Below are 13,903 nucleotides of genomic sequence, written 5' to 3' on the forward strand. Positions count from 1 at the left end.
TCCACCAGCCACTGCAAGGCTGGCTTCTGAGTGCTGTGGGCACAGCGTGGTTCTCTCCTTTCATCTCCAGCAGGAGATGTAGTTAAAAGGCAGCTGGTGAGGGGAGAAAAAAAACTGGTTATCTACAGTGTGAGCTCTCTCGCCTTCCTCCAATCACTCTTCTCCCCGTTTGAGGGGAGATCTGTTGAACAGAGCGGCAGTACGGCACCACTCTCCTCAGCATGTTACTGGCTTCCTCCACGAACACTCAATTAATCTGGAGGTTCAACTGGTAGTTGTTTTTTTTTTTTGCAGAGTAGAGAGAAGCTAGCAAGCTCCCACTTCGGAGCGGGAAAATAGGGGAAGGGAGGGGGGCTGCGCGTCAAAATTCAAAACTCAGCAGAGGCACGCATGTTTTACTCCCACTCCTTTTGCTCGTCGTACTGCCCACATAACCAGGGTGAATATAAAAGAGAAGTTTAGAGCGGAGCCTTGGTTCTTTATGTAAGGTTCCCAGCATCTCGTTGTTTGTTTGTTTGTTTCTTTGTTTGCACTCTCAAGCCATCCCAGTGTGCGAAGGGAAAGTGTGTAAAACCTAGAAGGACTTCCAGATCACTAGGCGAGAAAGTCTGGATCATGGGGGCTCTGATGGTCATCTTCTCTCTGCAGCCAAAACAAAGACGCAAGACCACAGGTATGAGTGATGGAAAGAGGAGGTGACTGGTTGATGTGATGCTTTAGATGCACAAGTTAGCAGCTAAACGAATTAGAAGAAATCCAATTACCTGTTTGAAAGGATTCTTTTGTGTGTTGCATTTCTTCCACTGTATGTGTTAAAATACTTTTACAGATAAATATTTGTTCTCCTTTATTATCTCTTATGCGTTTTAGACCTAAGCATCCACAAAGTTCCCCGTTAATCTGCTGTTTTCTCCGTAATGTGAATTCATGTTGCCACACCAGCAGTCCATGAAATTGACTTGAAATTGGCCACCAGCATTTCAGTGTAAGCTCCACAAACTTGCATGACTTTTTATTTCCCCTATTTGCTTTTCCCAATATTGATTTTACAGTGGCAGCACACGCACGCATGCATGCAGCACGCCACATCGACTCTGTGCCAGCACGCTCGCGCCAGCTTGTGCTGCCTCTCCGTCTCCCTGCAGTAATGTGCTGATCAGCATTTCCGTCACAGCTTGTCACCGTAACAAAAGACGAGGAAGTCCAGTCTTCATTAAAGAACAATAAAATATTTAGTGGGTGGGCCTGCAGACAATAATTGTTAGAGGTTATATTTAGTGGGGCAGTGGGAGAGAGACAGAATGGATGACGCTTAAAGGGACAGTAACTCATATTTCACTCGGGTATTGTGAGAGAGCTCGAAAGCAAAATGAATGAGGCACTCTTTTTGTAACTCTCTCAAGCAATAGATCACAGAGCAGGCAGATGTGTGCACTGTAAGCACATTTTATTTCACAGGGACCTAGAAAGGAGAACATGTGATGCAGATACGCAAACAGTCTTAACAGTGGACTGTACATGCACTGTGTCTTCAGTTATTGTTGTTATGCCTGTCCAACTTTTCCATTCGTGCAAATCACTGATTACAACAGCAAACTGACTGACTCGCAAATCAAAGTAAATATTTAAACAAAGGGTTTTTGAATTCAGCTAGTTACACAAAAGCAGGTTTGCCACTACTACTGTGTGTATCTGTGTTAAATTTCATCAACAGCAGCAGCAAAGCTAATGTTACTTTTATCTGTTGGTTTAAAATGCTGTCAGCCGACACCTACTATGTTAATGTAGTGTAAGCATGATGCTCGATTTAAAATCAATTTCTGCTCTGTTCAGCCCCCTCTCTGCCACGCTCTGCTACACTCAACTACCCCACACCAACATGTGTAGTTGTAGTTGTCACTATGAAATTTCAAGAAATGAGAATTCTTATTCAAGCAGGAGTAATACAAATTCTTTGATTGATAGAAATGGTGAGTAATAGGTCACAAGAGCTTTTGACAGCACTTGTCCGAATTGAACATGTAAAGTTTTAGAGCTTTTTGACCATGATGAATAATAAATAACTGTAAGGGTAAGACTGAGTTTTGTCAGACTGAACAGCAGTAAATAGCAGTTCACATAGTAAGGAAGAATCCTCCAGCAGAGCGAGGCTCATAGAGAGTTGAAAACCAGCCAGAGTGAAGATGATCATTTAAAAACAACAAGAAAAAAACTCATCTATATCAATAATGACAATTTGAGAGCTTATTGTTTGATTCATTCTTTTCTATGTACAAGTGGATCAGACGTACATCTGTACATTTATATGTAATTTCTGATTTTGTATTTAGTATTTTTCCATGAATTTAGTCCACTTGTGTAAGGTACTAATTAATTTTGTAAATGGTTAAACATGCACAATATTAGAGACCTCAGTGCTACTTCACTACCCACTCAAATGCTTTCTGTTAGTGCTCATCGCTGCACTCATCTACATGACAAAAGATGATGGTCCAACGAGTACCCGTAGGAACTTTGCCCTCCAACTCCTTTTCATCTCGCCTAGTCTGGCATTGAGCGTTGCCACAGTGTTTCTAATGGCCCATGGACAAGAGCTGTGCCAGTGTCATTACGGTGGTACTCGCTGATGTGTTTGGCCTTGTTGTGCTTTCTGCCATTATTATTTTAAATGTCTTGCCTTGTTTGTGTCGTTTGGGAACCGAGTAGAGTTTGTGTAGGAGTGGAAGAGGAACACTCAGAAGTAGAGCTGCTCTAAAGGAAACAGCAAAACACTAACTATGACTCAGGCGCCCAACTGGTAAATTAATGCTGGTGCTGTGTTTGGTGCCTTTCAGTCACTGAAAAGAGGATGAAAACGCGCAGAAATGTGTTCAACAAAGATTTAACAGTGTCTCATATAAGCTCTGCTGTTACCAAGCTAAACTAATGATATAAACTGAGTTGTGAAACACAACCAGCGTGTTTTTCTTGTTATTTCCTTGTGACATTAACACCAGGGGCGATGGAGATGTCCAGTATGGTTCTTGTTGCTGGCCCCATCTCCCTCCAGACCTTCTGGTGTTTACAGAACTGAGTGGAGACTTTGGCCGACCACAGGGATAGCAGCTGTCATTTTTTGGGGGTAGCCGTGCCACCGAACACCATGCTTCCTTTTGGCCAAACTATGATCAGATTAAAAACAAGATATTTTCCGGTGAAAATTTAAAACCGAGACCTGATGATCATACGGTAAATGTAAGCAATATGGAGTCAACTCCATAGACTTCAGCACTTTGTATTGTTAGTGTAGTCAAATACGTCTCTTAGTGTAATAATCACAGTAAAAATCAATCATCTGTCCGAGAAACTTAGAATTGATCTTGTTACATTTTTCCAACCCGTTTGTCACATGCAGCATTTCTCACAGAGCTACTCATCGTGTTCGGCTGTGCTGGGTGTTCAACACAATGTGACAGAGATTCAAGAGGACATTTAGTGTGCACACATCTCTTTATCTCACTGTCGCTTCAAGTGTGTTGACCCCGTCACAGTGTTAACTATCGGCCAATTAGAAGTCCTTAAAGGACTCAGTGGTCATTAATATAGGGTACGTGATGTTCAGACCCTTAATTGTCTTGTATGAATTACTGTGAACTGCTTTTGACCACAGAGCATTATCAGCCTAAGACCAGTCTTGCATTTTAAAACGCTGTATTGATGGATATAAGGTTTTGCACTGCAGAAAAACTCAAAATGAAACAGGAGTTTTTCTCCCAGTCTCCCAATATTTGGAAAATGTCAATGATTCTATTAAGCTATATGACTTCAGAAGACTTCAGATACTAATATCCTCTGATATGCAAATGTAAAGTCTACCCTTACTGGAAGAAATGAGGACGGTTCAATTAAGCGACTTTCACCTTCCTATCTGTTTCTTTTTTTCTTGTTATCAGCAACACATAATCTCTGCCCTGTTCAAAGTCACTGTGTCATTATACTGTACTGGTTTTTCAGTGCTCTAAATTAGCATTTAAATTGAAAAGTGAAGCTGCACCGCTTGGCTTTTGAACTGTGCGCTTGTTTTGGGCTTCTCACCGTGGTATTGCATTCAGTGCAGCAGTTTGCTCTGCGAAATTAATCACTGCATTCCCGCAGTGCACGGTGACCAGTATTAAGAGGGCTCTCTGAGACCTGGATTAATGACGGATATGCTGCTCATATAGACGGTGCGGGTGCACAGAAGTGGTCTCAACCGTGGAGGAAAATTAGTGACAGACATAAGAATTTCTAATTCAGACTGCATCAGCTAATGAAAGGGGGAGATAAAAATCAGACAGAACTACATCAGTAATTGATTACAAAATATCTTTACCAAGAATAACAAATAAAGAAATATGCAGTTAACAAATACAATTTATAATATTAAGTAACTTGTGTAAAGCAGGAAAGCTTTGTCAATGTTTTAATGCTAATATTGAAGTATAAAACCTGAGCACCTGTGTTCATGGGTTTCCGTCTGCTCTCTATTTGCACTCGAGCAGTTTTGACCCACTTATTTGTTCATGGCTTCCACCTGGTTCAGTGCTTCTTGCTGTTACCACTTGATGGCAGCAAAATCAAACAAGTTTCTTACTGTTCTAGCAGACAAAACTAACAGGTGTCTGTTTTCAAGGACACTTTTATGCACTTGCTTTAGACGGCTGGAGTATTTGTTTCAAGTAGCTGCAGAAATTCACGCAATATGCAAAACCTTCCATTTTGCAATCTATAGTGTTATCATTTATAGGTCAGTGTGGGTCTTTATCACACTCGGTGTTTGTCTATATAGTTGCATTTGGCCATCAAACGGTGATCATTTTTCACTGTCTTTTACAGCAGCACCATAAATGTTCTGTAATACTCTTTATAATACAACCGAGATCATTTGATTTGATGGTAGGAGAGTGCTTTATATTACATTATGTTCTCTCTCCGAGGTAATGTCTTACACAACAGATCTGAATGCAAACTCATCATACCACAATCCAATACTGGGGATTTCACACAATCTAAATAGCATTCATTTGCAATTAGTATATTTGTTTGAAGGCTACAGGCCACTTGTGGCCTTTTTGTGTAATTTCTACAAGCAAATGAAAGACATTAATTTGTTTTAATGCCACATTGCAGTGCTGGGCTTGTCCACAGATGGGGATTCAATTGTAACTTAATTTAATGTAAGGAAACTGTTTGTTCTTTACATTGGGTTTATTCATTTATATTAAGAGGTTTTACCTGCAGGCCCACAAATTGCACTTTAAAATAAGTAAGTCTGTACTGGAGTTTCTAGTAAATGTTGGTTGGACTGGAGTAATCTTTTGTTAGCACAAACATTGTTATTGTCATTGTTGGTTTTAGCTTTTTGCTAATAAGAATTTAAAAAAATATATCATTAGCCTCATTCTTTAAGAAGATGAAATCATTAGCACAACCATCATTAAGAGTTTTTGTGGATTTGTTTAATGCAGCAGCAGTGCCCGTTTGCAGGTGCGTCCCCTGCACCCTACAGTACGGTGCGTGCTCCCAGCTTTTACTAATACACCACGGTTCTCCGCGCTGGCAATTACCTTCATCACCAATCACACTGATACGGCATACTGTGTGCTGATGACACGCACAAACGTTGATTATTTTCATTACCATTATCCACAAGCTATGATTACACTCGGTGCAAAGTTGTGAGGTGATTGGAGAGCAGATGTTGGAAGTTTCTCTGAGATCAGGTCATGTTCTGATGTTAGCGTTGAGTGGAAACACGTGCAGTGAAAGGAAAATATGACAATTTCAGATTAAAACACGACTTTTTTTTCTCTCTAGTTATATTTTTGCCTTTGAGACCATTATCCCACCTTCTTTTCACCTTTACAAACCCCTATTCTCTGTGAGCTTCCTACACAGTTGCCTGATCTGTTACGTAGACACACACACACACACACTCTTGGGGCTCAGGAGCTATATTTGGCTCTTGCTCAGCTGCCACAAATAAAGAAAAGCAACTGATAGTAGGACAAATGATCTGCCCAGTAGCATGCACAACACAGAGGTTGTTTCCATGGTAAATCTCTGTCCTCACAATTCCCTTTGAGCCGTGGGGCTGTGAAGATGATTGTGGGATCAGTTTCATCCCCGAGAGGTTGCACGAGGGACCTTATCTGTGGGGCAGCTTTAATTATAAAATACATTGTGGTTTTTACTTGATAAGCATGCAAACGCTGTCTTGGAAACATCATCTCCCTGTGTTTTGGTACAAGGTTGTGATGAATATTGCTCCTCATGAACATTTCTCCTTTTTTTATTTGTTCATTTTGAGAATCGGATAGAAGCTGTAGTCTTTTTTTGCTTTCTCCTGCCTGTGGCCTCCTGCTGCTGAACACAGCCCGATTTCCACTCTAAACTCCTACATCCATTCTGCTTAAGGTGTCATGCTTTACTGAAGTCCAGGTGATAGTGAGGTCACACACGTGGGTTATTTATAACACTGTTTTTACACCTTTTACACTGATGGTGAGTCATAACCCCTATTAGAACCTTAACAGAGTAAATACTGAAAAGGTGGGAAACACTGAAAGGCTATTCACATCTTTAGGTTATATGGGGAATTGCAAGGTACCTTGTCTGTCAGTGCAGCTACTACAGTCATGTTTGCAATGTATCGCTTTAAAAGTGTAGCATTTTATAGCAATCTGTCATCTACAATGTACTACTGCTGCAACATACAACTCAAATTGTGGGAAATATTCAGATATATTCTTAGTCAATGGACATTCCTGTGTGTCAAGGCACCATGTTATGCGATGAATGTATTGCCATAGAGGCAGCATCTTTTCCAGGACATGCCAGATCTCGTTCTGAGTATCACACAACAGCTTTTACGACTTTGTGTGTGCGTCTGTCTGTAGTCTGTACTGTGTCTGGTACATCACGAAGAAGAAAACCAAGAATGGAAAACATGCCTCTGTCCGAACTTTTCTGAAAACAGTATTTCATAATCCTCTTCATAATTATCTTCCAAGGACAAGTGGCCCCTGTCCCGTAATCAAGAGTAAAGCCTAACGTGATGGTTTTTTATTGCCACACAAAAACAAGAAAATTATGTTTTATACTGATGAATTTAATAGAAGAAGAAAAATAAATGGTTACATGCTAATGTTTACCAAAAAGCAAGGAAACACGAAGTGCAGCACAGGTTATTTAGTTGTTATGTAGAGACAGTGTATTGCATTAAATAAAAATTTGACCTGATTATAAAAAATAAGCTAATTGTTACAATTGGTATTAAGGAAAACATGAATATGTTGTATGTAAAAAAGTGTCATGGCAAGGTGTCCACTCATTTTTCACTCAAAATTAGGCCTGCTTTATTCCAACCTCATGGTGGCGCTAGAGGAGGCCATTCAAGGCATTAGAAATCCCTCGTACTCAACCCCCCCCCCCAGCTTTTGCACATTATTGAAGATTTAATTGTAAATAGATAAAACTGACAAGTTACAAATAGTCTATATTTACTGTAATAACCCAGGATGACAAAGTGAATGGCTTGGTTTTTTTTTTCCTGTGACCTTTTCAAACTATGTCCAGACAGTTTTCCACAGCTCAGTAAAAATGAAAACAGGATGCAGAAGTCATTTTAATACATTTTAAACAGAATCTAGAAACATGTTTTCACTTTAATGTGGGTTAGGGAGTGTATATTGATGATTATTACAGTTTTATGGTTACAATTAATTTTAGAAATTCAAATTTAGCCTGCAAGCCGTACACACAGAAGAATGTGTGAGTGCATCAGGTATTATGTTGGTGAGTAATAATTGTCAGCTATGAGGGGGAAAAAAGAAAACACAAATGTTGGCATCTGTTCACTCAAATCCGATCAGTCCTCCGTATCCCACAGCAGCTGGTGCATCACTCTCACTATCTATCTGAGATTCTGTCTATTACCCGTCACTGTATCCAGGTTCATCCCTCCTGTCCCTTCTTGTCTCTTTGCCTCTGTTTTCCATTCTCGCCTCACGCCCCCTCTTCTATCCTCGCCTCTCCGTCCCCCCCCCTCCTCCTCCTTCCTTTCTCTTGCACACACTTGTTCTCCCCTTTCCCTTCCCTCCCTCTCCGACTTGTGCCGGTCTCTCATCAGAGACAGAGATGCGGGGCTCTTAAGTGGAGTTAAATGGCCTGCAGACAGCGCTGTACCCTCAGCTCTGCGTCTTTGGCCATGGGCAGCCTGTGACCTGTGCGACATGTTCACTATGAACTTGGAGGGACTGGAAATGATTGCTGTGCTGGTGGTTGTGGTCCTCTTTGTTAAGGTGCTGGAGCAGTTCGGTTTGTTAGAAGCCGGCTATGACGGTAAGCAGACGTCAAACTCCTTTCGTGTTTAGAAAAGGTGCCTTTTCTTCTCTTTTTCTTTTTTTGGATACCAATCGACTACTTGTTGAGTCTAAAAGCATGCACTTTGCTGAAACTGTGTACTAGCTGAGAGTTTGTCTGAGCATCTATAGTGGAGGTATGACCTTTCAAATTAAATCCAGCTGCAACGGTATTTTCGACTGACTGCACTGACGTGCTTTGCCTGCAGACTGCACAGACCATTTTGACCTGTTGCTGTATGTTGTTCATATCACGAGTTAGTCCCAACTTTCAGTCTGTCATTCATCAAAGTGTGCAGCAGCCTCTGCATCTGCTCTGGAATCTAGTTTAATTTAATACTTTACTTATCTGCATGACTCACCTGACTTTGCTGCTAATTGGCTCCACAGTTATGAGTCATGCGCTACACATATGGTCAAATATTGAAACGTGACATTCTTTTAATCCTATGTTTTCAGCTTTTTGCTGCATCATTTTGAGCATCCAACGGTCTCTGACGTATCGTGATGCTTCAGTTTGATTTACTTTATTCAATTTGAATGAAAACAGTTTGGATATGAATGCATGCATCATCTGTGGGTCGGCTAACTTGTTTACCGAAATGAGAGTGAGACAGTCGAGAACTGAACACGATTCTGCAGCAGCTTGAACCTTCAGCACTGGGAGCTTTCCAAGATGACATTTCTCTTTTTCTATGGTTAGGTAGGAATCAAAATGAAATGGTGTAATGCCCTTTAGGGAAGTCTCTATTTGAAATGGAGTGCTAATGAGTTGGATGTAAAGGAAAAACCGAAGCAGAAGTTTTAGTTTTAGAAAGTTGGCAGAAAGTTGAACCATTCTCAGGCTCCAGTGTGGTGATTTGCTGCCTATTGATTGCAGTTAAACATGAAATACGGCTTCTCCTCTGCGATTAAACTTCACTTTCTTTTCTGTGTGGCTCAGCAGAGAACAATGGTTGAACCCGCGCCCACTGGAGATCTGTCAAGGTGCCACACTGATTCTTGCCCACGAAAGTGTGAATCTAATATTCAGAAGTTGGGTCTCTCTGGTGCACAAGACCACCTGTTATTTATAGGCTATACTTACTGTACAGGCTGCCAAGCTGTTTGCCTTATGGCTGGGCTGAGACAAGCAAACAAACAAGCAAAATTTACTCCAACTAGCAAGGAATAAAAATGCTAATTTGTGGGACTGGAATCCCATCATCTATCAATTATAAATCCCTGTTTGTGTGACAACCTGACACACATGCATTCACTGTGGATGAGGTTCTTTTTTTTTTCTTAAATTGCCTTACGCTATTTCACCGTCTTGGTAACAAGTCCTGAACTCTTCAGGAAATAATAGAACATAGAAAATGTCTTATCATGCTTGTGAAAAAAATAATGCTTTAAATATAGTTCAACAGATACAAATGATTTACAAACCCCCCCAAAATCAATCAAACGACTAATATGAAGGAAAATCTTTTCGTTTCAGTACACTGAAGTTGATGATTGATGTCTAGCATTTATTTCTGCGTATATTTAAATCAGCTTTGTGTCAGTTCATTATGAAAACCATGTTGATTAAACATGAGTATTTGATAAAGGAGTGTGTCAAGTGCTTTTTAAAATAACCACTTGGTTTTAAAATTCACCTTAAGATACAAAATAAAAAGGTGAAACAGAAATTTGTGGAGCTGTGTATTACTCTGTGGTGCTCTCCCACTTAGTGGCTTGGTGTTTAAAAATAGACTTGCAACACAGCCGGACGCAAATGGCTCTTCTCAGTCTCTGTGCCTCTCTTTAGTGGCGTGACAGTGAGTGACAGTGGCATGCCACCGTCACACAGGGATGTGGCAGCTGACGAGTGCAGTGTAAAGTTTGTAAAGTGAAAAAAACACATATCCAGCATCCAGTGTTTAAGGAGCTACAGTCTTATCTGGGTTTTTGTTTAATGGTTTGACTATACAAGCTTAATAGTCTGTGTTTATGTCCGTTTCTTCAGCAGGGTTAAGTATGTTGTTGTGACATAATGCTGTAATTACACACTGCAAATGCTTTTCTGTTGTTAAGTGGGGAACAGTAAATGAACAAACGGAGACCGAGCAAACATCTGTGGCTTGGATTGATGGTGGGACCAGGAATACTTGTCAGTGCGAAAGCACAGTAGACTAAAAATGTGTTTACATCACGATAATATTTGCTAAGAGAGTGTTTACATCACATGAATCACATGAAGGGGTTTTTTTTTCTTTGGCATACCAGCTGCCGTGACGTGGCTTTTAGATGTGTTTTGTTGATGTTTTTTTTTTTTCTACATCTTGTTAGGTTCTGTCACTTGCGTGCATAATAAAACAACATTTTAGTTTAGTGTAGCAGAGAACATAAAAAGAAACACGAAGCCAGAAGCATTTTCTTCATAACACCAAAAATGATTTGTACAAACATACCAGCATGAACAGACTGTCGGAGTCATTAAAACATCATAACTTTTGTTTGAGCTAAAGAATCTAATTTTTTTAATTTGCTATGATGAAAACCCTCATTATAATTTTGTCAGTAATAGTGCTGTCTGTTTACCAATGTATGGATATAGTGTAGAACTAAACACTGGCCCATTGCCAGTGATGTGAAAGTAAGCAGATGTGCCAGCAGAGGGAACTAAAGCCTCAACCAACCAGGGTATAGGGTGATGTACACTGCCCATCCAAAAAGAAAGTCTCTACCTGGATTTAACTGAGCAAATAGGTAATTGGATAATTAAAGCATGGATGATTATTTTACAGCTGGCAACAAGTTGCTCTGATGCAGTGAGTAACTCTTAAAAAAGCATGTCTAAAGACATATCCTGTGGTCATAGAAAATATGTTTCACAAGGGTCAAATTATTGGCATGAATTAAGCAAAGAGATTGTTGAAACTACTTAAACTGGGTTAAGAACTGTCCAATAGAAGAAGCTCATGTGATCTGATGAGTCCAGATTTACTCTGTTACAGAGTGATGGGAGCATCAGGGTAAGAAAAAAGACAGGTGAAGTCATGCACCCTTAAAGCCTAGTGGAGGCAGTGCTATGATCTGGGGCTGCTGCAGGTGGTCAGGTCTAGGTTTAGCAACATTATGTGTCCAAAGAATGAGCTCAGCTGACTACCTGAATGAACTGAATGACCAGGTTATTAGATCATTGGATTTTTTTTCTTCCATGATGGCATGGACAATTTCCAAGATGACAATGTCAGGATTGAATGCGTGGCATAAGGCGGTCCAACAAAATATTAGTGTGTGACTTTTTTTTTGGTTGGGTAGTGTACAACTGATAAGAGAAAAGAAGTATTATAAGTGGAGTTTTCCCTCACTCTGGAAATTACTAAAAGCTTTAATCTCATGCAGTTCAAACAACAAATCTAATTATCCGTCGGTGTTCCTAGTTAGATTTACTCAACTAGCACCTTAAGTAACAATAATAGACATAATAACAACTGTTCTAACCTTGTAAAACATTGAGCAGAAGTTAATTGTTAACCTTTACAGAAGTTGTCATGAGGTTACAAATAATAAATAAACAACAAATCTCGAAATGTGTTTCAAACAGAACTATGCATAATTACAGCAGGACTAAATGTCTCCTTAGTTTTGTCTCTTCCACACAGTAAAGGTTGAATAGATTGGAGAAACCTTGGCACTGCTCCTGCTTGTGAAGGTGTGATCATTCATCTCTTGATGTAGAAATAAAACACTGCTGTCTCTTTTTTAATATTCGCACTATAATTTCCATTCATGTTACCATTTGTTTGTTTTGTTTTGTTTTTTCATTCGAAACAAATTAGTCGAGCATTATTCACTGAATAAACCTTTAAAACGGTGCAATTTATTATCATTTTTGATAATAGCCTGGAGTCTCAGACAGGTAATACTGGTGTATTGTTATTGCCTCACAGTTTCCACTGAATTAAACGCTGTTAGTGGTGTTTCCCCAGGCAGCTGCTTTACTCCATCATCAATCACAGCAATGATAAGAGAGCGACCAGTGACGGATTCCCAGAATTAGCATGTACAGTGCCGTAATTTGTTTTAAAGGCTCCGTCTCCGGGCACGCTTATAAAAAAGGGCGCGTTGTTTTCGAGCTTGATTAAGGATCACCTGAGGTGAAGCTTTTTATAGTAGCTGTTGATTCTGGAGCCCGGGCAGTTACTCGCCACTAAGCTAATAAACAAACCAACAGCCTCCAGGCTCCTCAACCAGACCCTCACACAGTTTACACAGAGTTGTGAACGCTAGAAGAGTTGATATTAGGCCTCTTCTCTCCTGCTCCAATGAACATTTGGATTTAAATTGTTTAGATTATTCGCATTTCTGCTAGAAATGCTCTCCAAAAGTCCTGCGTCTTTCCCCTTGAGCTGTTTTAATCGCAGAAAGGGATTGGGTCATTCGTTCAGATCATGTTTTACGACTGAAGGATGAGCTCATGGAAAACACAGAGCAAGTGAACTTTGTTGTTGTTGTTGTTGTTGTTCTCTCAGTTCCTGCATTTGTGCAAAATTCTCACACATCTTTTTGTCACTTCCTAATATAACACTGAGCCTGATTGTGTACCCCACACACACACAAAATATGGTGCTATTTATTGTTGCAAGGTGTAACTGAACTAGAGCCTGCTGCTATTAAACAGTGGGCTCTGTATGGTCATTACAGATTATGTTTAGAAAGGGTTAACTGTGTTTAATTGTGTTACCGTCCTATCACTATGCCATTTCCATTGTGTACCACAGGACTTAATACATTTTATTGAGCTCACTTGACTAAACTTACCGTGCGTGATTTAGTTTTAATTCCCCGTCTTTGTCTTTAGGGTCATTAAAGCCCAAACTTTATTCCAGTGGCTGCTCTTGCTGCTAAGTGATGTCTGATCCACTTCACGGATCTGTGAACCGAACAGCTCCGATAAACCATTTCCCCTCGTTTAAGGCTGTTATGGTAAGGGATGTCTCTACGCAATTAACTAGGAATGATATGTTGTTGAATACCAGAATATTTCATCACTGGAGAGCTACACCTAGGCCAAATGTTGCCTCAGGAACACTGCTTTGCTTGTAATAGTTATCACTGTCTGCTTAATCTTTATAATTTCCAATCCCAGCTTGAAGGGTGGAAGTCTTTCTTTTCTAATTGTGCATTATGAAACAATAAAGAAAAAAGATGAATTATAGCACACAAACACAGTTCTCCTCATGTTTCCATTGTTCTCATGTGGACCACACCGAAGCCCTTTGCCTGTCACATGCTGCTGTAACAATTTCACATTTGCGATTTATTTAAGAAATAACCAGCTGTATTGATTTTCTCTCTGCATCCCTTCCTCGCTGATGAACTATGCCCGTCGTATCTCATCCTCCCGGACAGTGGCTCCAGCCGTCTGCCATTGTAATGCCCCGCCTTGTCTTCTCGTCGCTCTTTCTGTTCCTGCTAATGCGTAGTGTCCGTCAACCTTTGCACTGTAAGCTCGCTTTGACTGGCACTCCGCTGCTGAAGGGTAGCGCACC

General features: G+C 40.3%; 1 protein-coding gene across 1 annotated transcript in view; it reads left to right on the forward strand.

Annotated features, from left to right (window-relative positions):
- The first annotated feature begins 476 nt into the window (after positions 1-476).
- Positions 477-13,903, forward strand: part of kcnip4 (Kv channel interacting protein 4) — a 39,631-nt gene continuing 26,204 nt past the window's right edge. The window contains exon 1 of the mRNA XM_026352810.2: positions 477-673. Within this exon, the coding sequence (XP_026208595.1) occupies positions 616-673 (58 nt within the window). The 5' untranslated portion in view covers positions 477-615. The remainder of the gene's footprint in view (positions 674-13,903) is intronic.

This window comes from Anabas testudineus, chromosome 18 (assembly GCF_900324465.2).
Source record: "Anabas testudineus chromosome 18, fAnaTes1.2, whole genome shotgun sequence".
In the NCBI taxonomy this organism is placed as follows: Eukaryota; Metazoa; Chordata; class Actinopteri; order Anabantiformes; family Anabantidae; genus Anabas; species Anabas testudineus.